At 44.3% G+C, this 21635-nt stretch overlaps 9 protein-coding genes across 9 annotated transcripts; 3 read left to right on the top strand and 6 right to left on the bottom strand.

Annotated features, from left to right (window-relative positions):
- The first annotated feature begins 50 nt into the window (after positions 1–50).
- On the top strand, positions 51–5391 carry K450DRAFT_237853 (uncharacterized protein). The gene is made up of 4 exons (XM_051588494.1): positions 51–291; positions 381–4667; positions 4764–5035; positions 5102–5391. The coding sequence occupies exons 1-4, from the start codon at positions 75–77 to the stop codon at positions 5231–5233; spliced, it is 4908 nt and encodes a 1635-aa protein (XP_051445309.1). The 5' UTR covers positions 51–74; the 3' UTR covers positions 5234–5391.
- On the bottom strand, positions 5077–6261 carry K450DRAFT_237852 (uncharacterized protein). Its single transcript, XM_051588493.1, has 3 exons — positions 5874–6261; positions 5748–5812; positions 5077–5681 (listed from the first exon to the last, which is right to left on the bottom strand). The coding sequence occupies exons 1-3, from the start codon at positions 6119–6121 to the stop codon at positions 5488–5490; spliced, it is 507 nt and encodes a 168-aa protein (XP_051445308.1). The 5' UTR covers positions 6122–6261; the 3' UTR covers positions 5077–5487.
- A 1309-nt stretch (positions 6262–7570) lies between these two features.
- On the bottom strand, positions 7571–8231 carry K450DRAFT_237848 (uncharacterized protein). Its single transcript, XM_051588492.1, has one exon. It carries the CDS (start codon positions 8068–8070, stop codon positions 7837–7839), a length of 234 nt encoding a protein of 77 aa, XP_051445307.1. The 5' UTR covers positions 8071–8231; the 3' UTR covers positions 7571–7836.
- A 118-nt stretch (positions 8232–8349) lies between these two features.
- Positions 8350–10803, top strand: K450DRAFT_237847 (uncharacterized protein). The gene is made up of 4 exons (XM_051588491.1): positions 8350–8792; positions 9049–9181; positions 9263–9528; positions 9737–10803. The coding sequence occupies exons 1-4, from the start codon at positions 8471–8473 to the stop codon at positions 10582–10584; spliced, it is 1569 nt and encodes a 522-aa protein (XP_051445306.1). The 5' UTR covers positions 8350–8470; the 3' UTR covers positions 10585–10803.
- Positions 10804–11908: 1105 nt separating this feature from the next.
- On the bottom strand, positions 11909–13077 carry K450DRAFT_237839 (uncharacterized protein). The gene is made up of 5 exons (XM_051588489.1): positions 12734–13077; positions 12492–12638; positions 12340–12408; positions 12151–12262; positions 11909–12065 (listed from the first exon to the last, which is right to left on the bottom strand). Exons 1-5 carry the CDS (start codon positions 12737–12739, stop codon positions 11935–11937), a joined length of 465 nt encoding a protein of 154 aa, XP_051445305.1. The 5' UTR covers positions 12740–13077; the 3' UTR covers positions 11909–11934.
- On the bottom strand, positions 12678–15360 carry K450DRAFT_237831 (uncharacterized protein). The gene is made up of 9 exons (XM_051588488.1): positions 15244–15360; positions 15022–15153; positions 14661–14954; positions 14301–14555; positions 14126–14203; positions 13986–14043; positions 13607–13869; positions 13325–13517; positions 12678–13181 (listed from the first exon to the last, which is right to left on the bottom strand). Exons 1-9 carry the CDS (start codon positions 15325–15327, stop codon positions 12928–12930), a joined length of 1611 nt encoding a protein of 536 aa, XP_051445304.1. The 5' UTR covers positions 15328–15360; the 3' UTR covers positions 12678–12927.
- Positions 15361–16144: 784 nt separating this feature from the next.
- Positions 16145–18116, bottom strand: K450DRAFT_237822 (uncharacterized protein). The gene is made up of 6 exons (XM_051588487.1): positions 17661–18116; positions 17377–17588; positions 16953–17310; positions 16739–16885; positions 16558–16669; positions 16145–16493 (listed from the first exon to the last, which is right to left on the bottom strand). The coding sequence occupies exons 1-6, from the start codon at positions 17725–17727 to the stop codon at positions 16226–16228; spliced, it is 1164 nt and encodes a 387-aa protein (XP_051445303.1). The 5' UTR covers positions 17728–18116; the 3' UTR covers positions 16145–16225.
- On the top strand, positions 17684–18783 carry K450DRAFT_237821 (uncharacterized protein). Its single transcript, XM_051588486.1, has 2 exons — positions 17684–18109; positions 18199–18783. The coding sequence occupies exons 1-2, from the start codon at positions 17897–17899 to the stop codon at positions 18589–18591; spliced, it is 606 nt and encodes a 201-aa protein (XP_051445302.1). The 5' UTR covers positions 17684–17896; the 3' UTR covers positions 18592–18783.
- A 146-nt stretch (positions 18784–18929) lies between these two features.
- K450DRAFT_198686 (uncharacterized protein) lies at positions 18930–21272 on the bottom strand (the record flags this gene model as incomplete). The annotated part of the gene is made up of 8 exons (XM_051584581.1): positions 18930–19470; positions 19537–19666; positions 19707–19866; positions 19931–20254; positions 20296–20418; positions 20507–20650; positions 20916–21115; positions 21179–21272. The coding sequence occupies 8 exons, from the start codon at positions 21270–21272 to the stop codon at positions 18930–18932; spliced, it is 1716 nt and encodes a 571-aa protein (XP_051445301.1).
- Positions 21273–21635: the final 363 nt, after the last annotated feature.

The following is a 21635-nucleotide window of genomic DNA, read 5'->3' as shown; positions in this document are numbered from 1 at the left end:
CCGCTTGGCTTTCGCGTCAAAGTTCGCGTTGAAAATCTTCGTGTCATTTTTTTTTTGATCGCTCATATGTCCCCATGGCTTCATCGCCGGGCGAGTCAGCAAGTACGAATCCTTGGGATAGCTTTGTGCTCTCTACCACAAGCAGTCAAGAATATGTCGATGAAAAATCTCTACAAACGGTAGCCAGCCACCTTGCTGCCGATCCTAATGCCTTGGAACTACAATGCATCACCAGTGCGGACGACCAAAGCAGTTCCAATGCTTCTACATTCCCACTACTTGGCATTGAAGGTGAGTTAGAGCCATCTAGTAGTGGTAGTATATAATTATGTAAGCGCTACCGCCGTTGTTTTTGATGCCTGACTCCGTTCCCCTACTAGGGCTGGTGCCAGAAACACCACCAGCAGCCTCTCCCGAATGGCAGTATGAGTCGTCTACACCGGACGAGGCGGTTGGAGAAGCACTAATATCTCCAAGTATTGTATTGGACTCTGCATATCTACGATCTGGTCACATCACCATAGACTCTCAACCTATGTCTAACGATGGCACCGCAGATGAAGGGTTAAAGGATAAAACTGTGCCCTTAAACTCGTTTGAAGGGACCAGTGATAGCTCACACCCGGAAAGTGAAAGTCTCGATCCAATGGATATTGTTTTGCTCACCGTCCCTACCCTAGAGGCTCATAATCAACAGATTCCGTTACGGCCAGATTTTTTTGACCGCATCCGTCAACCAACATCATCCGAAATATCTCCTCCTACCATTCTCCATAGCGACATAGAGTCCAATACATTGAATATCAATCGGCAATACGGTGAACGATTATTGCGCAAGCGAAGAGATATACAATTGCATCCGTTCACAATCGAAAAACTACAGTACAAAGCTCAAGTTGGTCACATTCACGACTCTCATCTTTCTCAATCTGAAATTCAAAAACGACGGGATATTAGAGAAAAGTATGTACAGCATGACAAGGAGTTTCTTGAAAGGGCAGCCGCTGCTCAAAAGGCGAAACCAGCGGCGTCTAGGAAGGAACACATTAGGCGTGTTGCACCAAACCAGCGTCGTCAAATACACAAACAAGTTCTACCGATCGCATCGACATCCAAGACGAACACCTTACATTCTCGGACACCTAGAGCAAAAGTGACATACAAAAAAAAGAATGTGATTATATCAGCCAACAACGATGGCAATAAAACAAGTCCTCTCCAGTCCACACAACGCACTGAAGTTTTACCGTCACAAAATGGCGCACGGAGGACAATGCAACAACAGCTGGATCTACTATTTCCTGAATTTTCAATAGACAATGTAGATACGCAAGACAATGATACCCGAGAAAAGAGGAAGAGACGACGAGTCATACAGGATGAAAGCGATACGGATGATGGCAGTGTTCAATACCTAGGTGAAGCGGAGACGATAGCCTCGTCTAGTGCAGAAGAGGACTCACTGGAAGGTCCCAGGAATCGATCTTCCAAAGCTCAAGGGCGGCTTGATGTCCTCAAGGAACGACGAGCTCTCAGAGGAATATTACCAATGTCGTTCACCAAAGTGTTTAGTAAGGAATTGACCGAGGATGAAAAATTGTTACAAGCTCAAAGGAGAGAAAATCAACAACGGAGGCGAAACCGCGCTGGATCAGATAACCTAGCAAAAGAGGTCAGTGGATTGAGTATTGCAACCGACCAAGGTGAACACCAAGGATACGCCAATAATTTCACAGCGGAAGCACTCAATGTGAACGACATATTCACTGATGATGAAGAAGCAGATGGCAACGATGAGCGAAACGACGATGATGTCTGGGATTTGGAGGATTGGCTTGGGCAGGCAAACGACGAAGCACCGATACAGGATGCTGAGGAATCACGCAATCAAGAAACCCCAGCCGTACTGCGTGACAAGGATCCTATCGATAGAATGATAATTCGAAGCACGACTTCAAAGCGTTCTGGAAAGTCGAAATCAGCCCTCATATCAAGGACAAAGTCTTCTTCCACGGATACCAATCGAAATAGGGTGTTGAAGTATTCAAATCGATCTCCTGTTGTGAAGCGAACCAACCAACCTCGAAAACCAGCGAGACAGCAAAAAAGCTCTCGACGTTCAAGGCAGACATCATCTCATGTGGATCGTGGCCGACAGAAGCAGCAGCGGATATGGCGTTTCATGGATGTGAAGAAAGCAAGAACAAGTCCGTCGTCCGCAACTCGCTTGTCTCAGCCCGAATCAACACTCGAGGCAGAGGACCAGCATTTCAAACAAAAAAGAGGGAGTAAAGAGGATCTGCCTGCTTGGGTTCAGGCACTTCTACAAAGTAAAAATAAGTTGAGACCGGATACTGCCCAGGACAATCCTCAAACCGTTCGACCCATCATTCCTTCTGGCGTTGGTCTCTTTTATCAATCCGTTGCTGATGTGACCAAGATCAATTGGTGGCAACGACGAGGCCGAAGACGACCTTTGACAGATACTCTGGAAAACACTGAACCTACCGATGTTCAACTTGAGCAACAGTACTGGGAACATGTAGTCGATCACCGAGATGAATCGTCGCCAAGTAGCATCGATAGTGATATTCAAATCATCAATCCGCAACAACGACCCAAGAAATCCATGTCCTCCAAGAAGAAGCGCAAGGTCCATTCAAAGCAATCCGACTTGTTTGCTCATCATGGATTTTCAAAGGCCTTTGATGACCCTGTTGTTCCCGTCAAAATTCGCTCGGCAGCACCATTGAAAACGCACAATAAGGTTGACACGATATCTTCAAGTCCAAACATCTCTTCTACGCATGGACCGACGGAAACTCAAATGGCGTTTATTCGGTTTTTCAATGATACCCGCGTCTTTCCAACTACGTTCAGTCCCAAAGAACTGGGAATGCAATGGCGCTTACCTAAGGACGGATTTATCATGCGAGGTTTTTTTAAACAAAGCGCCGAATGCAATATCGTGCCGAATGCATCTGTAGACTATAACCAGCTTGTCACAGAGAGTGGAGCATTTAAAGTGTTTGGTCGTTCCTTTAACATCAACAGTGGTGGCTGTCTGCAAGATCTTTTGGATATGATACTAGGGTTCTTTTGGGAAGCCATGAAGAAGTTTCAAGATATGGAGTCTGGTATACTGGAGAGCGACGCGTTCATTGTCGAGTTTGGCGAATTTCTGGCGTTTGTGACCATTTGGTTACGACATTGGGTACCGCTTCTTCCGTCCGAGGAACGAAAACCGTGTGAAGACCTTGTTATCAAGCAATCAGCTTCGTTTCAAAGACGAATTTTACATTCTACCAAATTGCATACTATTCTCAAATCGAGCGATCCCTCTGTGTCACTTTCAGTTTCTGTCACACAGATGCTGCTAATGTGGTTTGTCTTCTCCAACCATTGGGAACAGCAAATTGGACACAACAGCTTTTTACTGCAGTGTAACTCTCAACTGGATCTCATGCAAGCTTTACTATTGTGGCTGGGTCCAGAACCTCTAAGCACTGGAGATGCTATCAGCTCATTTGCTTTGGAGGCATGGATATACTACCTTGATAAATTGGTCACCACGAGTTCGCTTGATAAGTTTTCCACTCTGATGGCCCACATCAAAAAATTCTGCAGGTCGGATGGGTTGGACCCATGGCATACCGCTGAGGTTATATGGCAATGGCTGTTTGTATTGAAGGAGATTGAGCAATACGGCAATCACGAAGATCAAACAAAGGATCACAGTCAGCTCTGGTTCGCGGTGCACGACCTCCTCAAAGATACTCCTGTGTTGAATGCGGAGAGCGAGCTGTCCTACTCTGAGATGCTACATGTGACAAATACTCAGTGCAAGGAACATGTCGATGACTATATTCGAGCTCTGTTCAGTCGTGTGCATCAGCTATGTCGATTATACCCATCACCGACCAGTCGCAAAGCTATTCTTCAGCTGCATTCATTTTATCTCCTTCAACGATTCCAAGATTTGGCCACAGAGCAGGATTCATCGTTTCCAGAGTTCTTCATTGACTTTATTGGCTATATTCCGCACGATGTCTCGCCCGATGATAGCTGTTTTCATATATTTTTGAAAATACTATGTATTACGCTGCAGCAAGAGCAAGATGCCACAAGTCCGGCCATGGAAAAGGAACGCAGACAGCTGAGAAGATTTATATCGCAACTGGTACCCACTCATATCATGACCATACGCAACGGTGATCATGGCAGTTATACAGCATTGGGCAATCACTTCAACTTAAGCATGCTGTTCGCTCACGCGGTATCCAGTGACATCATGCGACGTTCAATTGTCCAAGCCAAGTCGTTTCTCAACTTTCACGAAAGCGATTCGACGGCACGAAAGATGTATTTCGAGGCATTCACACTGTTGGCTAGAATCTATGCGTTTCATGACGACCGTGATGGATTGTGCTGCATTGTTCAGCTGTTGAGCGAACGATTGGGGTCCCTTGTCGAGGAATATGGCAGTATGCAGGCTCGACAGTCGATGGCCAAACAGGGGTTCCTCCCTGTTGATGACTGGCTTGCTGATCTAAACGATCGCCGCGATTTGATTGAAAGCGCCTTCATTTACATATGGAAAATTGTCCGTGATGCTGTCTCTGTAGCGGCCGGATGGTTTGAGCTGACTTCTATAAGTCTTGACCAAGGTATGTGATGGAGCTACGTCAAAGCACGGTCTCCAGTTCTGGGGAAAATAGCGAAAGGCGGCGCGCCTGTAAATCTGACATGTTTATTTTATTTAGCATGGAGTTGTATTTTGGACATCACCACCTCGTATCCTGACGGAACGCGGCTTTATGCAGTCAACTTTATCCGAAGTATCCTTGCTGTTCGTCAACAACGGGTCGCTCGACTCAAAGACCAAACCACTCACAGTACAGCACAAGAGCTGTCATTATCCTTAAAATCAAGTGATAGTCAAGACTTTGACATGTTTGACGACTTTGATTATGAGGCCATCGATATGCAAATTGAAAAAGTTTATTTTGACGATGCTGACCGTCGTTTAGCGCAGGTAAGGAGCTATGCCTGGGGGTTTCCGCGCGCGCTTGTTTATTGACATGTCCTTCTCAACGTGTAGACCATCAAGTCATGGGTGTTGGTGGCGCTTCAGTCGTTACTGCCACATACACCATCTGATAGCGAGCTACAACAGGCCACTCAATTGGCTGTGAATGAATGCCAACAGCTACTGAATGACCATCGTATGTGACACCCTCCCCCCATGTTTATCACAACCCCCTTCGGCCCGACTTGCCGCTGAAGAAAGGGATCTCGCGCCTCCTGTATATAGCAAAAATTGTAACATTACCATGTCTTAGAATCACTATCAAAATGGATCGCACTAGATTAAAGTTACACACAAGTCGCTTAAACTAATATATAAAAAAATGCCATGTATTATAAATTAAATTATTGTGGGTGACAAACTAAAGCTATACAGAAAAAAAAAGAAAAGACACTGGGCTAGTCACCAACCCAACTGCTTCCACGCTTCATCCACTTGCCAAGCAATATGGCAAGATCTCTCACAACAAAGCCGCCAATGACGGTATCCAGCGACTCACAGACTTTTCGTAATTTTTGCAGCATTTTTTCACACTGTGCTTCGGACGTTGTAGACTCTGTTTTGGCGTTTTTGTAATGTGCCAGCCAAGCCTCTGCAAAAAATGGTTAATGCCATGTTGTGTCGCCCTTGGACCCTGACTGCCTCCTCACTGACTTACCAAGAACGTGCGATGCCTGAAACAGTTTCAAAAGGGCATCGATGTATTGTTGATACAAATCCTCTCTGTGTTGGAATTAGTCTTTGAAGCTCCTTGGATAGAATACACTGTTACAACGCTACTTACGATTTGGCGCTAGTGAACGTCATGCTTTTCGATAAGCGCGATCCCCAAGAAGAAAATTGTTTGCGACCAGCAGTGCTAGGTCCACTATCCTTAAGACCAACAATGACGGAATCTCGTTCGACTTTTCGCGGCATGGAATTGGTTTGGAAGTCATCGTAATCGTGACCTTTTTTGAGCTGGCCAAGTTTCTTGGTGAGTGACGTTTGAAGCGAATCTAAAAGTTTAGCCAATGCATCAATTTGTCGCATACTAGCTGGGACGTCAGTCAGGTGAGACCACAGTTCCAATTTTGCCAGCTGTGGCAAAAGCGTTTCTATCGCATTGAGCTTAGGCTCGATGGAGGGTAGTCGAACGTTGGGCTGATGCCTGCCATGATCGAGAAGTAATAGTGGTTGAAAAGAGCGTAAGTAAAGCAATTGGTTACAACGACAAACAGTAGCACCCTCTATTCTTGTGGGTTGGTGCATCTTCTACTGCTTTTCTCCCAATTTTTTTTTGTTTGGTGGCCATCCTCCAAAAATCAAAAAAAAAAACTCCCACTTACCATAGTTTTTTAGGCACATACAACCTTCGCGAAATATAGGCACCCTGGATCATGCTGGATTCGAGAGCCTTGAATAAATGAAGAGGGGTGCCTGGGACAGGCAGGTTAACAGGTTCTGGTAGGGCATTGGTATCGACCAATTGATTCATTTTTTGGTTGGGCGATCCATTGCTACTGGGCTGTCTGCCAAAATACTCTGACATAGGAGCTTTATCTGACGACGGAGTCAAGGAAGGTCGACTAATTTGGCTTGACGTTCGTGTGGGGATGGATCCCTTGCGAATAAGGACGGAATTACTGGACCGACCAAACATGTTAGGAAAGGTTTGTACAGAGGACGTTCGTTGGAGCAAAGGCGATGGGGGGAGATTGGACGATGGGTCTTCTGGATTCTTTTGAGGGATTGGCAACGAGGCACTGTGAATCATGGCTGTATTTTGTAGGGACACCTTCCTTTGCGGCGGAATGATACGAGTTGGCTTCAGTTCTTGTGAACTGGGGGCATCATGGACTGGCGATGTAGGCTGTTGCTGAGGAGATGGGAGTGTGGGCAACGGGGTATGCTGAATGGGCTCTGGGTTCATGTGAATATTTTCTTTCTCTAAAACAGGGGTGGATTGATGGGAGCTAGGCGTTGTGCTGACCTGCAGCGAGTCTATAGAGGAGCAGGAAGATATAGAGCGTGTGTTAGAAGCCGGTAAGACGATCCCTTCTTCCTCTACGATATTGTGGTCTTTCAGTCCCAGTGGCTCCGACTGCGAAACCGGTATGCTGGGAAGTGGTGCTGTAGGTGGGGGGAGGCTCGGCTGAGTTATGAGATGAAGAGCATTGAGTGGTAGTGGATGCTGCGATGGTGAGAAAGACCGCATAGAGCCATGTTGCCTCATGGGAGATGGTGATGGCGATCGAGCTCTTGCCGTGGATGGCTTCCTACGAGGCGGTGGTAATGGGGAGAAGGCCTCTTCCGGCTTGACGACCTGTCGCGTGCTAGGGGTACTTTTCGAATAAGTAGGGGTAGGTGAATCATCCGGCGAATGAAGTGAGCGCGCCGATGGTTGCTTCCTAGGTCTTGCCGTTTCAAATGATGGAGATGCAGCTCTTTGATATGTCTGAGGTGTGGATGGGCTTCGTAACGATCGACTGGAAAACTTTCGATTGGCAGGTCGCGAGAGCCAATCCAAAGGAGTCTGTTGATCATCCACTGGTTCACTGGCCTTAGACGACGGCGTATCCTCAAACGTATGATACAAATCCTGGGAATCTGGCTTGGGTGAAAGTAGATGAAGACTGCGGATCCGGTCTGAATATGTATCGTACTAATTAGGTGGGTTTCCCCACAGAAAAAAAAAAGAAAGAGTGGTGAGGAAAAAAAAAGTTAAAAAGATAACCACACCCCAAAGCTATCTAACCGTCGAATAGCTACATGCAACATTGAAGAAAAAGTGTCCCTATACAAGTCAAAATGAAAGCACTTACAATCTGTTGGATTCTCATCTTGTCCTCATCTCGATCGACTGAGATGAGAACTTGATCCAGTAACAGCAATGCCTCTGTGTAGGCCTCTAATGCCGCGGCATTGTTCTTCTCCTGGTCAGCTAGCACAGCGACATGAGCCTTCTGCAGTGCTGAACGCAAAAGAGCCTTTGCGTCCATAGTACAAGGGAAGGGAAGGGGTAGTATTTGCTCAGTTTCTTTTCAGTCAGGTACCAACCAACCAGCTGAAACGTGCCATTTGTCTGGCACAAAATTTTAAAAAATTGATTTTAGCTGTGTTGCAAATTGATGGGGGGAGGGGTTGCAACACGAAGATTCTGCATTGTAACCAGCAGTCTGTTCAAAAGGGCTCTTGCTCTCTCTCTTGCTCTTCCTTGACACATACAACATAAGCTTCGCTGTCCCCCAAAAGGTTTTTTTATTATTATTTTTTTTTTCTTCTTCTTCTTGCTTTCTCTCTTTTTTTATATTCGCCTGACTCGTTTTATTTTCTCTCTTTTCCTTCTTTCTCGTGGTTGTGCTTCTTCTTCTCTTTCTCATCCCATTGCAACATCAGTGAATGTACCGCCATCATCCGGTAGAACGACCCTCATCCCCTCCACCGCTCGGTGATCCCAACTACCCCTGGCATCCACCGCCATCTTCGACTCAACACCAAGCGTCGCCTAGTGAACCCAGCAGCGTGAACGGGTCACCGACGCCAACCCAGCAGCAAATGTTTATCTCGTCGAATAACCAGACATACCAACCATTCCCTGTACACCATCACTATCATACACAAGTTCCTCCAAGGCCAAAACTGTCTACTACGCTATGGGAGGATGAAGGCACGTTATGCTATCAAGTAGATGCAAAAGGCATCTGTGTTGCCAGGCGTCAGGGTAAGTTGCATGGTCGATCTTCTGAACCGGGAACAGGATACGTCTTTTTGTCAATTTGAGTACTCATCGTCTGGCTGGCTTCTCTTTCCCATTCATCTCATGTTCCTTTTACCCCTTCCTCCACCTCATCCCCCACTCCATGTTTCGTTTGTGCAAAAAAAAATTTTTTTTCTGCTACAACCCATTTTTTATCCGTCTCTCTCCCCGGCCCCTGTCGGCTGTTCCCCTATCTGTCTCACCCCGTCCCCTATTTTAGACAATGACATGGTCAATGGCACCAAGCTTTTGAATGTAGCAGGGATGTCGAGAGGAAAACGCGATGGTATTCTCAAGAATGAAAAAGGTCGTGTTGTGGTCAAGGTTGGCGCAATGCATTTGAAAGGAGTATGGTAAGTAGTTTGAGGCGCGTCTTTTCACGTATCCCTCATTTCCCCCGACTCAACTGATCTTCTCTATTTTATTTTATTCAGGATAACGTTTGCTAGAGCTAAAGTGCTAGCTGTACAATACAAGATCGCCGATGCTTTGTATCCATTATTTGTCGACGATCCCAGTATGTTCTTGTACCCAGCGAATGGAGGAGGAGGACCATCTCGTGTTACCGCTATCTCGGGTGCATTTCGTCCATTTGGTGCGTTCAATGCTAGCGCTCCTTCCCCATCCTCTTTACCTGCCCCACCTGGCGGCAATTGGGATAGACCAGGCGATTACTTGAATCGAGTTTCTACATCACAAGGTAAGTTTCTTTACAATTTGGGGGATGAATCGAAACCTCTCAGCCCATCTGCCAAAAAAAAAAAAACCCTACCTTTTTTTTTTTGGGACTCCCCTCCTCTGCTGACCCAGCCCGCCCATCGTCATTCTCCCTTTTTTCCCCTGTGTTTGACCGAGTTGACTTACCCACACTCTCTCTTTCTCTCTCTCGTTTCTTTTTTTAAACTTAGGATTTCGTCCTCCCACCTATTCACATCATGACCTGCCGTCAAGTGACGAAAACCTTTATCTCGAAAACCACCCGCCTCTCGATTACCGTACCGATGATAATACCGTGGGTGGAATGGTGAGCCAACAACAGCACCCATCGCATGCCTCACACAATTATGGACAAATATATTCTCCATATCAGCAGCATTCGCCTGACAGCCCATTCGTAGACCAGTCTCGATATGCACACCAACGTGAAACGTCGCAAGATATAATGCTTGAACAACGTAGGCGTGATTTCAACAACACTAATAATAACTTCCGCCCCCCTCAACCAAGGCATGTGGATGATATCCCCCCATTCACTTCACCGATTCATATGCCATCTGGAAAACCATCGCAATTTGAAACAACGGGCGGTGGTGTTTACAATGACGAGAATCATAATGTGCTAGAAACCGCCGCCTCATCCAGATCGTCTTCGCCTGGGTCTCGTCACCAATTGCAGCATCATCAGCAGCAGCAAACTCCTTATCAACAACAAGCTGTGAGACTGATTTCTCCTTCGGCTGTCACCATGTCGCCACCTACCCCACGAGCAGATATGCCTTCGCATTACTTTGAAGAGTCGCCCACATCCCCTTACCTTCATCGTCGTGAAAGTGCGATTTTTGATACCCCTCAACGTGTGGCTAGTCCACGACACCATCCGTATGCCCCTAAATCAGCATCTTCTGGAAAAGTATTTCAACAACCCAGTATCGCTAATCGGCTAGATGAGAAGAAGACTTCAGAAGAATTGGTTGAACAACAAATGCCTACTTCATTAAACAATCAAAACGCTATGGAAAACCACCACACTTGGTGAAAGAAAAAAAAAAACAACACAGACTACAACATCCTTTTCAAACTACTCGACCCAGAAACAAAAAAAAAAAAAAGCAGCAACACACATACACACACATACACACACTCTCACACACTCACATTCACATTCTGCTTGTTATATTGATTGTCTTTTTCTCTTTTACTGTTGTGTTCTTTCTATGTTCCTTTCCATTTCTTTTTTTCCTTTTACATATATTACCTCTTCTGTTCCCTTCAACTCACGTACACAAAATACGAAAGCTCGCACGTAACCAAAAAGACACATTGCATCCCCTTCCGGTTTTTCTTTGTCCTGGCTCGTGGAATAGAGCGGTATGCCCTCTGTTGCATAGCCGGGATGGTGGAATCAACCTATCTTTTGCAGTGATATATACCTTCGATCTCTCTTCTTTTTCATTCAGTCTATCCATTGTCTATATGCCACACATGGCCATTTTTCCGGTTTTTTCTCTTTCTTTTTGTTGCTCCAATGTGGTTACTTTATTGTTTTGTGTTTCTTTCATTGTGTTCTATGTTGTTTCCTTTTCTCCTTTTGATTTCTCTAATGTATACCCGAGAGGGGCAGAGAGTGTTTTTATTTTTTCTCAAAATTCAGACACCTTACCCTCACCTATTATTTATCCAGGACGCCCAATAAAAACGATGAATCAAGCGAGCGTCAACATTGAGATGTTTGTGACATGGATATTGTTGTAACAAACGAAATCCCCCAAGGGTCCTCTCACAATGCTGTTGTATTACCAGCGTGAGTCAGTGCATTTCCCCGGCATGGCCCGAGACAATCTGGCACAAAAAGGGGGAGGTTTATCTTTATTAAGGCATACCGGTTGGTTTCTTTCACACTTCCTCACCAATGTTAGCAAGGCAATGCCGCGCGCGGGGCCATTTTTTTTTTAACTTTGCGTAACCCCTCATTGGTTTCATCTCACATGATGCCTGTTCAAACAGGTGTTCTTTTCACAAAAAAAGGTTTTTGGTTTTCGTTAAAACAATGTCATTATGTCTGACGCATCGATCAGACATCGAGCATATATAATCAAAAAAGGGGGATAGTAAGCGAGGGAAAGTAAAGTGATGAATATAAGAGCCAGTGTAGTGTAAATCTTTTCTTTTCTTCGTTTATCAAACAAAAAGAAAGAGGAATAATAAAAAGAAAGTAAATCTCTTAGTGGCCCACTTGTTTAATCGCGGCCTTTGACTCTAGGAGGGGTCTATGAGAGGGGGGAAAAGGTAAGTACGACACATTCTATAGTCGCGACCACGTGCATTTGGCCTACGTCACATTCTAGCGGCTAAGGCGAAAAGACGGGCATACGAGGGCAGGCAGGCACTATGATCTAAGGGCAATATGAAAATTACGTACCATCATCTTGACGAATTCTTCATAGTTAATCAAACCATCACCGTCGACGTCAGCTTCACGGACCATTTCGGATATTTCATGTTCAGTGAACTTTTCATCTGAGAAGGAGTGGTAAGGAAAAAGATGTGGGTGATAACACCAATGACTGAAAAGATTATCCAGCCGGTAAAACTGTTCACTTACTGAATTTGGTCATGCCTTCCTTCAGATCTTCTCCAGACACAAGACCATCATTGTCCTTATCAAAGATCTTGAAGACTTCCAACAAACCTTCTTCAGGATTGTGTTGGTGTTGCTGTAATAAAAATTTGGGAAAATAGAAGGGTCAGGCACGATGGCGGAATAGGCACATGAAAGGTACGAAATACTCACCTTGTCCATGACGGCCAAAAAGTCGTCAAAGTTGACGCGGCCGCTGTGGTGTCTGTCAGCTAGACGGATCTGAAAAGATACTCAGTTAGTATACAAATTGTACAACGCTTCGGCTTGCTGAGAGACAAGCCGGACTTTAACCCCCGCCTTACCTGTTCGGCAATCTCGCTTTCAGAAACGTTGAATCCAATGCGCTTGTAAATTTCACCAAGGGTTTCGGCAGTGATACCTTGACCCTGGTCAAAGAGTCCAAAGGATTCTTTCAGTTCCTTGAGTTCAACTTCATTAAAAGCGTGGTCCTAGCGAACAGAATTTGGTTTTAACATTATGCATTTAGTGTTTTTGGGTTGAATCTCAGCAATAGCTTGAGATGACCGCTAATCTCACTGCTTACCACCATGGTAATAATTCAGAATGGAACAATAAGAAAAAACTTGTTATAAAGAGAGAAAAGAGGGGGTTATGAGTTGTGTGTGAAATTTAAAGGGAGGATTTATAGGAAATTTCCCTCGCATGATCATTGGGCTATTATTTTTTTTAAGACTGTGTGTACCCGGACACCCCCCACCCACTCAATATTTCGTTCTATTATTGAGGTGGGATATCCATCACCGTCAGCGTATTGCCAACCATGATCAAGCTGCCGGTAGATAGCACTTGCGTCTTCTGGCCAAGTCCCGCTTTTTGGCTGAAATCAACCGACCACAAAACGGCTTCCTCCACACTAGCTGCGTAGTGAATATGGTCCTGTGGAAATTCTGGAACAAGTTTCATCCAGGCATCGGCTAGCTCATGTTGTAACGTTAACTTTTCGTCAATGGCCACGGTGAAGTTGGCGCTGTCTGTAGGGGCAACAAGGTTTAAAGTTAATATAGGTAGACGGCTTTGGATCGCTTTCCCCAGCACTGGTCTGGCTGGGTACTGTCCTTTTCGCGACGTGAGGAGGGACTTCTTTTCCAAGGAATTTTCCTTTTTCTTTTCTCACCTGCTGTGTAGCCTTTCTTAAAGGTTACATTTGTGGAGAAAACGGCATGGTCAAATTGGACCACTTTATGGATAGCTGAAATGCTGTGCAGCAGTCGCAAACCATCTCTTCCGTGTGTACAATTAAATACCAAAACACGCTTCGTGTTGTCGTCCTTTTCCTTCACGGTATCTTTGAACCACTCGGCGCACACCTATTCAGAAAAACAGCAATACCCACAAAAGTCAATATCCTAGACATATATATTCCAACCCTCCCTCAATCGGGTAATGAAAACCTTACTTGTAAGCTCTCTGCTGTATGGGCTCCATCTAGGTACCATTTTAAGTCGGTATCAGGTTGGACTTCACTTGCGTACTTGGTATCTTGAACAGGCATAACCTGGCCACGACCTGGCCATTTGACTTCCTTGAGTCCCTTGAAAAAGCTGGCGGGGACAACGCCTTGAGGTTCATCAAACTTCACGCCTTTGCATTTCTCCAACCATATTTTGCACAGCTCAACGGCAACCAATGCGTTGTAGCGTTGGTGAACACCATGAAGTCCTAGTAATGGGTAAATAAGAGGATGGGGCAATCGGGGGCGCGGTTAATTGATACATCCACCAGCAAAATTACCTCAAATATAATATTGGTACTTCATAAAGGCCCCCCCCACCTACCTATTTCAACATTATCAAGAGCTGTGACATTTTCGGGATAGATGATTTGAAGAGGAGCCTAGTTGATCCTGAGCTTAGAACCCATCTTTGCAAACCGTTGTTTCGCCTGTTCCTGATCTCGAAAGCCAATGATCGCTTACCTCCTTTTCAGCAGCTCGCTGCTTGATAACCTCGATGGCTTCAGGCACCTGATTAAATGCTATAGCAGGCACTTTGTTCTGAAAAGTGAGGGTGACACAAAATGAATAAATATGGCGAAAAAAAAAGTGCCATAACCCAGTTTTGCAGAGAGCGCTGTGGAACTTTTTTTTTTACCTTGATGATGCCAGCTTTGTGCCAGGCAATAGAATCAATTGTATTGCCTAGGACAGTGACGTGATCCAAGCCTAACGCAGTGATACCACATACGATGGGGTTTTCGACGATGTTGGTCGAGTCATATTCACCACCTACACCAACTTCGAGAATGGCAACGTCGACCTTCTCCTGCATCATGGCATGAAAAGCCACTAGGGTTAAAAATCGGAAGTAGGCAGGCTTATCGGGATTAGGCAGCTGGTTTTTGATAATCTATGCAGAGATATTCAGACGTGATTAGTAAAGACACATCCACCTCTTTATCACCTCTTTTCTCGTGCTTTTTTTTCTTTTCCACCTGTTTCTGGATAATATTACCTTCTTGGGGTCTTGGCTGTGCTGGAGGTAAGCAGCTTGATCTTTGGTTGCTTCGAGTCTATTCCATACGTCTTCCGTGTACTTTGCAAATAAATCTTCGGAGATGGGGGCACCATCGATACGGATACGCTCACGCATAGCAACCAGATGAGGAGATGTGAAAAGGCCAGTCTTCAATGGCTTTCCATCTGGTGATGTCCAGTTATGAAGGACGGACTGGGTCAAGGCACAGGTTGATCCTTTACCCTTGGTTCCAGTAACATGAATGATATTCATACAGTCCAAGTCCTTGGACTATCCATCGAATAAACGGTTCAATCATCAGGGGTCGCTGATACTGATATCTCCAACATCAACGTACCTCATATCCGATTCTGCGCAAGTAGTCGCGCATCTCGGGAAGACTTTTATCGTTCATTCTTGGACCGGCCTTTCGCAAAGCATCCAAAACGGCTGCATTGGTTTGCAAGCCCACTATCTTTGTTACAGCTTCCTATTTATGAGCAGTGGCCAAAAGCGGCCAAGCCTGTCAGAAAGTGGAAACCAATGTGAAGGCGTTCAAATGGAAAGCCGGGGACATTACCTCGTATGTAAAGGGCATGGTGGATGTGCTCAACAGTCTTCGAAATGGTAGACGGATCGGTGAAAAGAGCTGAGCAATGGTCATGCAGTAGCTGGTTTGCGCTTTATTGGGGTGGGCGGCCTTTTTTTTTTTATTGAATGAGCCAAAAAGTTTATCGCAGTGTGTCACGTGGAGATCTACCGACGTGTTCAAGCGTTCGGGCTATTCTGCGCTTCACCCGTACCGCTCAGTCTCTTGAATACAAAAAGGAATTGTTATTTCTTTTTTTATTTTTTTACAAGCATAATCAATGTTTGGGTAGAATGAAAAATGTGAATTGTTATGCTATACATGAGGTAACCCTCATGCATAAATGTCTATGGCACGCGAGACACTCGCTTGATCATCGCGGGATACTAGGCTACAAGATGAATATTTTATTGTCCACTCTCCGGCAATCAATTAACTACGGACTGTGCTTCCATTGTGCGCCAGATCCATCAACACCTTCATCGTAGTTGGTTTCTGCATCTTTCCTATCTTTTTGGAATTTCTGTGTCAAATATTGGTACTTCTTTTCGTCCTCTCTGTCCAGCTTTTGCTGCTCTTCGGTCCGAGAGGGCCACGAGATACCTGAACCATCAACACCTTCATCATGATCGTCAGGCGGATAGGATGCCTGTGGATTTTCATTGACAGGGTATGAACGACACTCTTCTTTCAGTCGCTCATTCAGACGTTCGGTAGTACCTTCAGCATGACCTCCCTTGCTGATGTTGGATGATTTAGATTGCATAGACATGGGATGGTTGAGACTGTGAAATGGGGGATTAACTTTGGTTGTGTCTTGGCTAAGCAGAACTATAGGGTTTTACCCCACTTATTGGCATGCATTTTAGCTTTTTCAGTCTCAAACAGTTTAAACGTCATGGCTGCTGACACATGGTTCATATTAAATTTTTTTATTATCAAGGCTTGGTGAAATGGAATACTTAGTAGCCTTCTATTTCGATGACTCTTCATCAACAGGCCACCACGATGGAATATAGGGTTTAATACGTATATCACTACCAGCCTCGTCAACAACAAACTGAGCTCCTTCTGCTTCTGCTGCTTCAAGACGCATCAATGCAAGCCCAATATTGTGAATACCAGATCCGAATTTGCCCACTGCTCGCTTCTTTCCCTCCTCTGCTGGTTTTATGTCTGCTTGAATTGAAGGCAGCGTTTGTATATCGTAATTTCGGTCGACTGTCAAAGTTTCCGGTACCCTATGTCCAAATACATTAGCATGTCATCATAGCATTTAGTGTGAGAATAATTTACAACACCTACCCATCCTTCTCCCGGTATATCTGGACTGGGACAATTCGCTTTCGTACTACACCGGTGTGATAAGTACGAATAGTCAATTCCTGCCCGATGTAACATCCTTTACGGAAATCAACTAAGGGGTTTATGGAAGTTAGCCGCCTTCCACATAGCAATTTAAAGATGAAAAAGTCATGTCACTAACCTCCGTTCATATAATCAAAGTTGGATTCCAATGGTAAAGATTGACTCGGCCACAAATCATCTAACCCTTCGGGTATTCCGTGCAAAATGCGTCTTATCGTGTACTCGCTTGAGGGAAGTTCTTTGAAGGAACTTGGCAAAGACAGGCCTTAATTTACACCATGATTAATCACACCTACATTGTAGCGCTCAATTCAGAATGTCCAACTACCCACCTTCATCTCTTTTTGTCACGACTCGTATCCCAAAGTTGGGAACTCTGGGGTCTAGACATCCAATATCTGCAAATCTCGACTCTTTCTTCACGAGACTGCCTGCTGGATGCTTTTCGTGATGTGATGGCTCTTGATGGGTGACGGAGCGAAGATGTGCCGTGCCCTGTCCCCATATACTGAATATAGAATATTCTGATGTGACATCTCTTAGTTTCACCTTAGACCGTAGGATATACCGCTTCAAGTGTTGTGACAAAGGTCCAATTGCTCCACCAGCGCACTCGATGATGAACTTTGGATGCGGGAAGTTGACTCCCACGTTGACAGGATATATAAATGTATCGTACAGAAGGCGTCCCTTTAAATTTATAATAGGTTAGAGATGTTTGATATATCCCACTTACTTCTATTCATTTTTAGTTACCTGTGGTGATAGGAACGCCGTGTAGAAACCATTCCCGCCAGTGGCAATCAATGGCATATGATTTGTAATCAAGCCCTGTAAGAACTTTGACGTATCTACACCTTCAATCTCAATGAGACTTCTGTTTGGAACAAGTGCGTAGCAATCGCCTTCGTGCAAGGGGTCTTTTTCAGCAAATGAGCTTGATGTCGCCGAAGAAGAGCTCCTTTTGCCTTTCAAACGCAGTGACCGTTAGCAAACCGAGGAGAATCTTAAGACTTTGCCTCTAACGCACAATGACTTACAGGACGCAAATGTCAATCCAAGCCGGGCATGGGTAAAGCTCTTGCGAATACTGGCTCTAGCAAGCATGGTTGGGATTACTGTTCAAAAAAAATACCGACAGGCCCACACTCCAGCTCACTCACAATGCCTAGCAATTTGAGAGATGAACCCGTCCACGTGATCGCTGAAATTTCCATCAATTTTATCACAAACAATTTTTTTTTTGAGTCCCCTTCCTTGAAATTCAACATTCGAAATGCACCACGGAAAGCATGTTCGTCGCTTGAACCGAACGTCGGCTCATCGAAAGGCCATGCTTAGAAACATGGTTTCGGCCCTTATAAAACATGAGCGAATCGAAACGACCTTGCCCAAGGCTAAGGAATTGAAGAAAATCGCTGACAAAATGATCACTATTGGCAAGAAGGGAGACTTTAATGCTAAGCGAAGTGCTATGGCGTACTTGCGGGTAAGAGAAAGCTCACTGTGATTGGGATAATATTGCGCTTCCCATAGCAGCTCTAACCAAATTTTTGCTGCTGCATGTCTCGTCTACAGGAACATGGCACTACCATTCCTATTCTGTTCGATACCCTTGCCCCTCGATTCGCCAACCGTAACGGAGGATACACTCGCATTCAGCGTATTGGTCAGCGATATGGTGATAATGCCCCTATGGCTGTCATTGAATACATTGACGGAAAGAACGACTTGAAGAAGGAATTTGTCACCAAGCAGATTGCTCATGCTTTGTCCCCAGCTTCAGGCAAACCTATCCCCAACATGTCCGTGGAAGATATTCTCGCTGGAAAGGGAGAGGTCTTGGGTGGAAACAAGTTCCAGCGTGATCTTAAGAAGTTGCAGAACTCATCTAATGCCGCATCCCTCAAAACTGGTATCGAAGCTGAACTGGCAAAGCTTTCTGAGCAAATGTCAAGCGCAAAGCTTTAGACTTCTCTATACGATCTCTTTCTTCCCTCCCCGCATGCTCGGCTGTTCATCATAGCATGTGGTTTTGTATAGATTTACTTTGAAATTCGGGTTTATGTCCTTCAAGGTTCTCTTTTTTTCTTTTCCAATAAAATGTAGAATAATTTCCATAGAAGAAACAGAGGCAGATGGCATAGGAGCACCATTTCTTAAATGGCCTAATCTATGTGTTTGTGTATGAAAACTTTTTAACATATCACTGTTCTATTTATTCGCAAGATAATCTGTGCTTGAGACAAAAGACTTTAAAGCAATACCATCCAATATTTTGTTGACGGCATTGGAAGGAACATTGAATACTACATGATATTGCCCTTTCGCTTACATAGAGGTTGTAGCTGTTCGCAAAGCAGTCTGATTCGTTCTTCAATGGCTGACCGACTGTCGGGTTGTGTTTCGATCTTGAGAGACGTACTTTCACTTGGAAGCTTTCTTACGGGTATCGATTCAAGTTGACTTGTAACTTTCCCTTTCGGTTGCTGAACCTCCACCCGAGTTGAAAATGAAGAATGAAACTCCTTCATTCCAACATGCCTCATGTTACTTGCATTGTCAAGGATATCCAGTATGCTTGTAGGCAGTGCATCGTACCAGGCATTAAGATCAGATGTTGTGTCGTCACCACCAGCTTCATCATGCTTATGAGTGTGCGGAGCAAGTAATTTGTGAGAGGACGAGTCCTTCTTCGATAATTTGGAACTTCCAATTGATAAATCAGAATCTTCATCATCACTTTCTGTGGGTGCATATTCAGTGAATGTCCCTTCGCTACTTGAGTCAGTGTTCTTATCATGATCAGGAACAATAAAATGCTTGATATCCTCAGGACACTCCTGGCCGCTGGTAACACTATCATCAGATAAACCTGAGCAATACGAAGAGGCGAGAAAGAGCCACTAAACTTACGCAGAATTTAGTATCACATTTTGCTGTCGTTCTGTAAATGTAGGGCACATTACACCGGTTCTAACCATACGAACAACCAGAGCAGGATCGATTGTGATGTAATCTTTGGCAATGTGAGAGCACAAGCACTCTATACCATGTTAATCGGTAATAATTCTGTTCAAATTGACCTGGTAATACCATATACTTGCCGATCGCTAGCTTCAAGCACTCATAGATATGATCTCGTTGTAGAGCTGTCACCAGTTCGGGCTGATACCATGGATATTTGCAGACAATCGACATGATGTTCTCAAATGGTCTTTCAGGGCACTTTCTTGAAAAGTGAATCTATTCCATCCCATTTCATTAATTTAAAGCAACTATATCCTTGATTGTATGTAAAGTATGCTACCTTGTAGTTTCGGCAAATTGTTAAGATTGAATTGATCTCCTGGCGAGTAATGAACGTTTGACCTTGTTTTGGTGATACCGATTGAGCCTCAACAGGGATGGCCATTCCTTTCACAAAATTTCCAGCCCAGCATGGAAATAATGATTTGAGAAGTTCATCCTGGTCGCTAAGGGACACATGAACCAGCCTTCCCTTTAACGGCTTTCGATGGCAGGTGGTAACAGCACGCTGAGCTTCTGAAGGTTCTAGCACTTCGACAAATGCGTTTGATACGGTTTTCCCTGTACTGCGATCGATGATGATCTGCTCTGGTTTAACAGGATACTGCCATAAAGATATCATACAGGAATTAAAATACTTCTTACATGAACAAAGTGAGAGTGCATTTGAGGCGGTGGAAATTTAATGGATTTGAAGAATTGCGTAACTTGAGAAACAGACACGTCCCATGGTATCTTCAACAATGGAGAAATTTGTTCAAGTAAAGGCTCAAATAGGTATCATTTTAGCTAATAAACTCACATTCGATATCTTTATGACCGGCCATTTGATTGATGTTGTCAGGTGTTCGCTTACTTGCTCAGAAGAGGAAAGTCTTCGATAGGATGTTGTATCTGCTAAAGATCGATACACGCCAATCGGTGTAATTGTCCCAATTCGTTTATCATTACAATCGCTGTCATCAGTACTGTCACTCAGTGATTTAAGGTTTTCAACCGTCTATTTCTTGAAAAGATTAGCTGTATATCGTGATGATAGTTTTATATGAGATGAAGTTAACCTTGAAACAAACGTCGCATGTATTGAGTAATTCACCCCCAACGGCATCGAAATCAACTGGTGGCCGGAAACGAATTTGATAGCACAAGTTGCATACATAATGCCGACAAGGAATCAAAGAGAAAGTGGCTTGATGTACGTGACAAGTAGAGCACATTGGACTCCATTGAGTTTCGAATAAGCTCGACGAAAAGTTATGATTGACCTGTTGTTGTATTCCGCCCAACGTGCCATAACAATCATTCACTGTATCGGACAATACCTCTTGTGACGATTGGACGAGATCAAGAAAATATTTTGGCTTCATATCGAAAGAGCTGAACCTTGATGCATTGCTTAAGCTGATTCCCGTTACAGTGCTTGCTGTTTCAACGTCGTCGATATCACTGGCTGACTTGCACTCATCTTTGAGAATATATTAGATGCATACATGATGTGTGCGCTACTATAAAAAATCGGTCGTCGTACCTTGAGACCTTGCATTGATTCTGGGAGGTTTTCCTTTACCTTTGTGAGCACCTTTTTTAGAGTGTCTCAAGGCATCGTACCTTGACGCATGCATTAAAGTCAGAGGTTAAAATTGGAAATGACAATAAAAAAGGCACAAATCCAAATACAATCATCTTTTTTTTTTATAATGAAAAATTCATTTGGTGTGTCTCCGTCACGTTCAGTCTCTTATTTTGAAGCAAGTGTTAAGACGTAATGTCATTGAATCTGATCTACAACAGCATGTAATTTATTCATGTCTTTAACTTGAATTTGTTTCAAATAGTTAAGAAGATGGATAGGCAATACCTCAGAAGAAAGCAGAGAATGGAATCATTGATGGTGTTACAATGAAAATTGAAATATATTAGCAGTGATAGCAACATAGTGTCACATAAAGAAGGTATTTGAAAAGTCATGGTCGACACCAGATATT

The sequence above is a fragment of the Umbelopsis ramanniana genome (genome assembly GCF_025399195.1).
Source record: "Umbelopsis ramanniana AG unplaced genomic scaffold K450scaffold_22, whole genome shotgun sequence".
Taxonomy (NCBI): domain Eukaryota; kingdom Fungi; phylum Mucoromycota; class Umbelopsidomycetes; order Umbelopsidales; family Umbelopsidaceae; genus Umbelopsis; species Umbelopsis ramanniana.
The sequence above is the reverse complement of the archived record's forward strand: the minus strand, read 5'-3'. Positions and strand labels throughout refer to the sequence as shown.

Excerpts from the sequence above, each read along its gene's own strand:
- K450DRAFT_237852 (XM_051588493.1), bottom strand. The coding sequence starts at position 6,121 with ATGCGACAAATTGATGCATTGGCTAAACTTTTAGATTCGCTTCAAACG. Across the intron at positions 5,813-5,873 it reads ACGTTCACTAGCGCCAAATC|AGAGGATTTGTATCAACAAT; the intron begins GTAAGTAGCGTT and ends ATTCCAACACAG. Across the intron at positions 5,682-5,747 it reads TCAGGCATCGCACGTTCTTG|AGGCTTGGCTGGCACATTAC; the intron begins GTAAGTCAGTGA and ends CATTTTTTGCAG.
- K450DRAFT_237839 (XM_051588489.1), bottom strand. Across the intron at positions 12,409-12,491 it reads AAAGCGAGATTGCCGAACAG|ATCCGTCTAGCTGACAGACA; the intron begins GTAAGGCGGGGG and ends GTATCTTTTCAG. Across the intron at positions 12,066-12,150 it reads GGAAGGCATGACCAAATTCA|ATGAAAAGTTCACTGAACAT; the intron begins GTAAGTGAACAG and ends ACTCCTTCTCAG.
- K450DRAFT_237847 (XM_051588491.1), top strand. The coding sequence starts at position 8,471 with ATGTACCGCCATCATCCGGTAGAACGACCCTCATCCCCTCCACCGCTC. Across the intron at positions 9,182-9,262 it reads ATGCATTTGAAAGGAGTATG|GATAACGTTTGCTAGAGCTA; the intron begins GTAAGTAGTTTG and ends TATTTTATTCAG. Across the intron at positions 9,529-9,736 it reads TCGAGTTTCTACATCACAAG|GATTTCGTCCTCCCACCTAT; the intron begins GTAAGTTTCTTT and ends TTTTAAACTTAG.
- K450DRAFT_237822 (XM_051588487.1), bottom strand. The coding sequence starts at position 17,727 with ATGCTTGCTAGAGCCAGTATTCGCAAGAGCTTTACCCATGCCCGGCTT. Across the intron at positions 17,589-17,660 it reads TGGATTGACATTTGCGTCCT|GCAAAAGGAGCTCTTCTTCG; the intron begins GTAAGTCATTGT and ends TGCGTTTGAAAG. Across the intron at positions 17,311-17,376 it reads CGGCGTTCCTATCACCACAG|GGACGCCTTCTGTACGATAC; the intron begins GTAACTAAAAAT and ends ATAAATTTAAAG.
- K450DRAFT_237853 (XM_051588494.1), top strand. The coding sequence starts at position 75 with ATGGCTTCATCGCCGGGCGAGTCAGCAAGTACGAATCCTTGGGATAGC. Across the intron at positions 292-380 it reads CCCACTACTTGGCATTGAAG|GGCTGGTGCCAGAAACACCA; the intron begins GTGAGTTAGAGC and ends TTCCCCTACTAG. Across the intron at positions 4,668-4,763 it reads TTCTATAAGTCTTGACCAAG|CATGGAGTTGTATTTTGGAC; the intron begins GTATGTGATGGA and ends TATTTTATTTAG.
- K450DRAFT_237831 (XM_051588488.1), bottom strand. The coding sequence starts at position 15,327 with ATGACCATTGCTCAGCTCTTTTCACCGATCCGTCTACCATTTCGAAGA. Across the intron at positions 13,870-13,985 it reads TCTTGATAATGTTGAAATAG|GACTTCATGGTGTTCACCAA; the intron begins GTAGGTGGGGGG and ends ACCCATTACTAG. Across the intron at positions 13,182-13,324 it reads TAAGAAAGGCTACACAGCAG|ACAGCGCCAACTTCACCGTG; the intron begins GTGAGAAAAGAA and ends TTGCCCCTACAG.
- K450DRAFT_237848 (XM_051588492.1), bottom strand. The coding sequence starts at position 8,070 with ATGGACGCAAAGGCTCTTTTGCGTTCAGCACTGCAGAAGGCTCATGTC.
- K450DRAFT_237821 (XM_051588486.1), top strand. The coding sequence starts at position 17,897 with ATGCACCACGGAAAGCATGTTCGTCGCTTGAACCGAACGTCGGCTCAT. Across the intron at positions 18,110-18,198 it reads GTGCTATGGCGTACTTGCGG|GAACATGGCACTACCATTCC; the intron begins GTAAGAGAAAGC and ends TCTCGTCTACAG.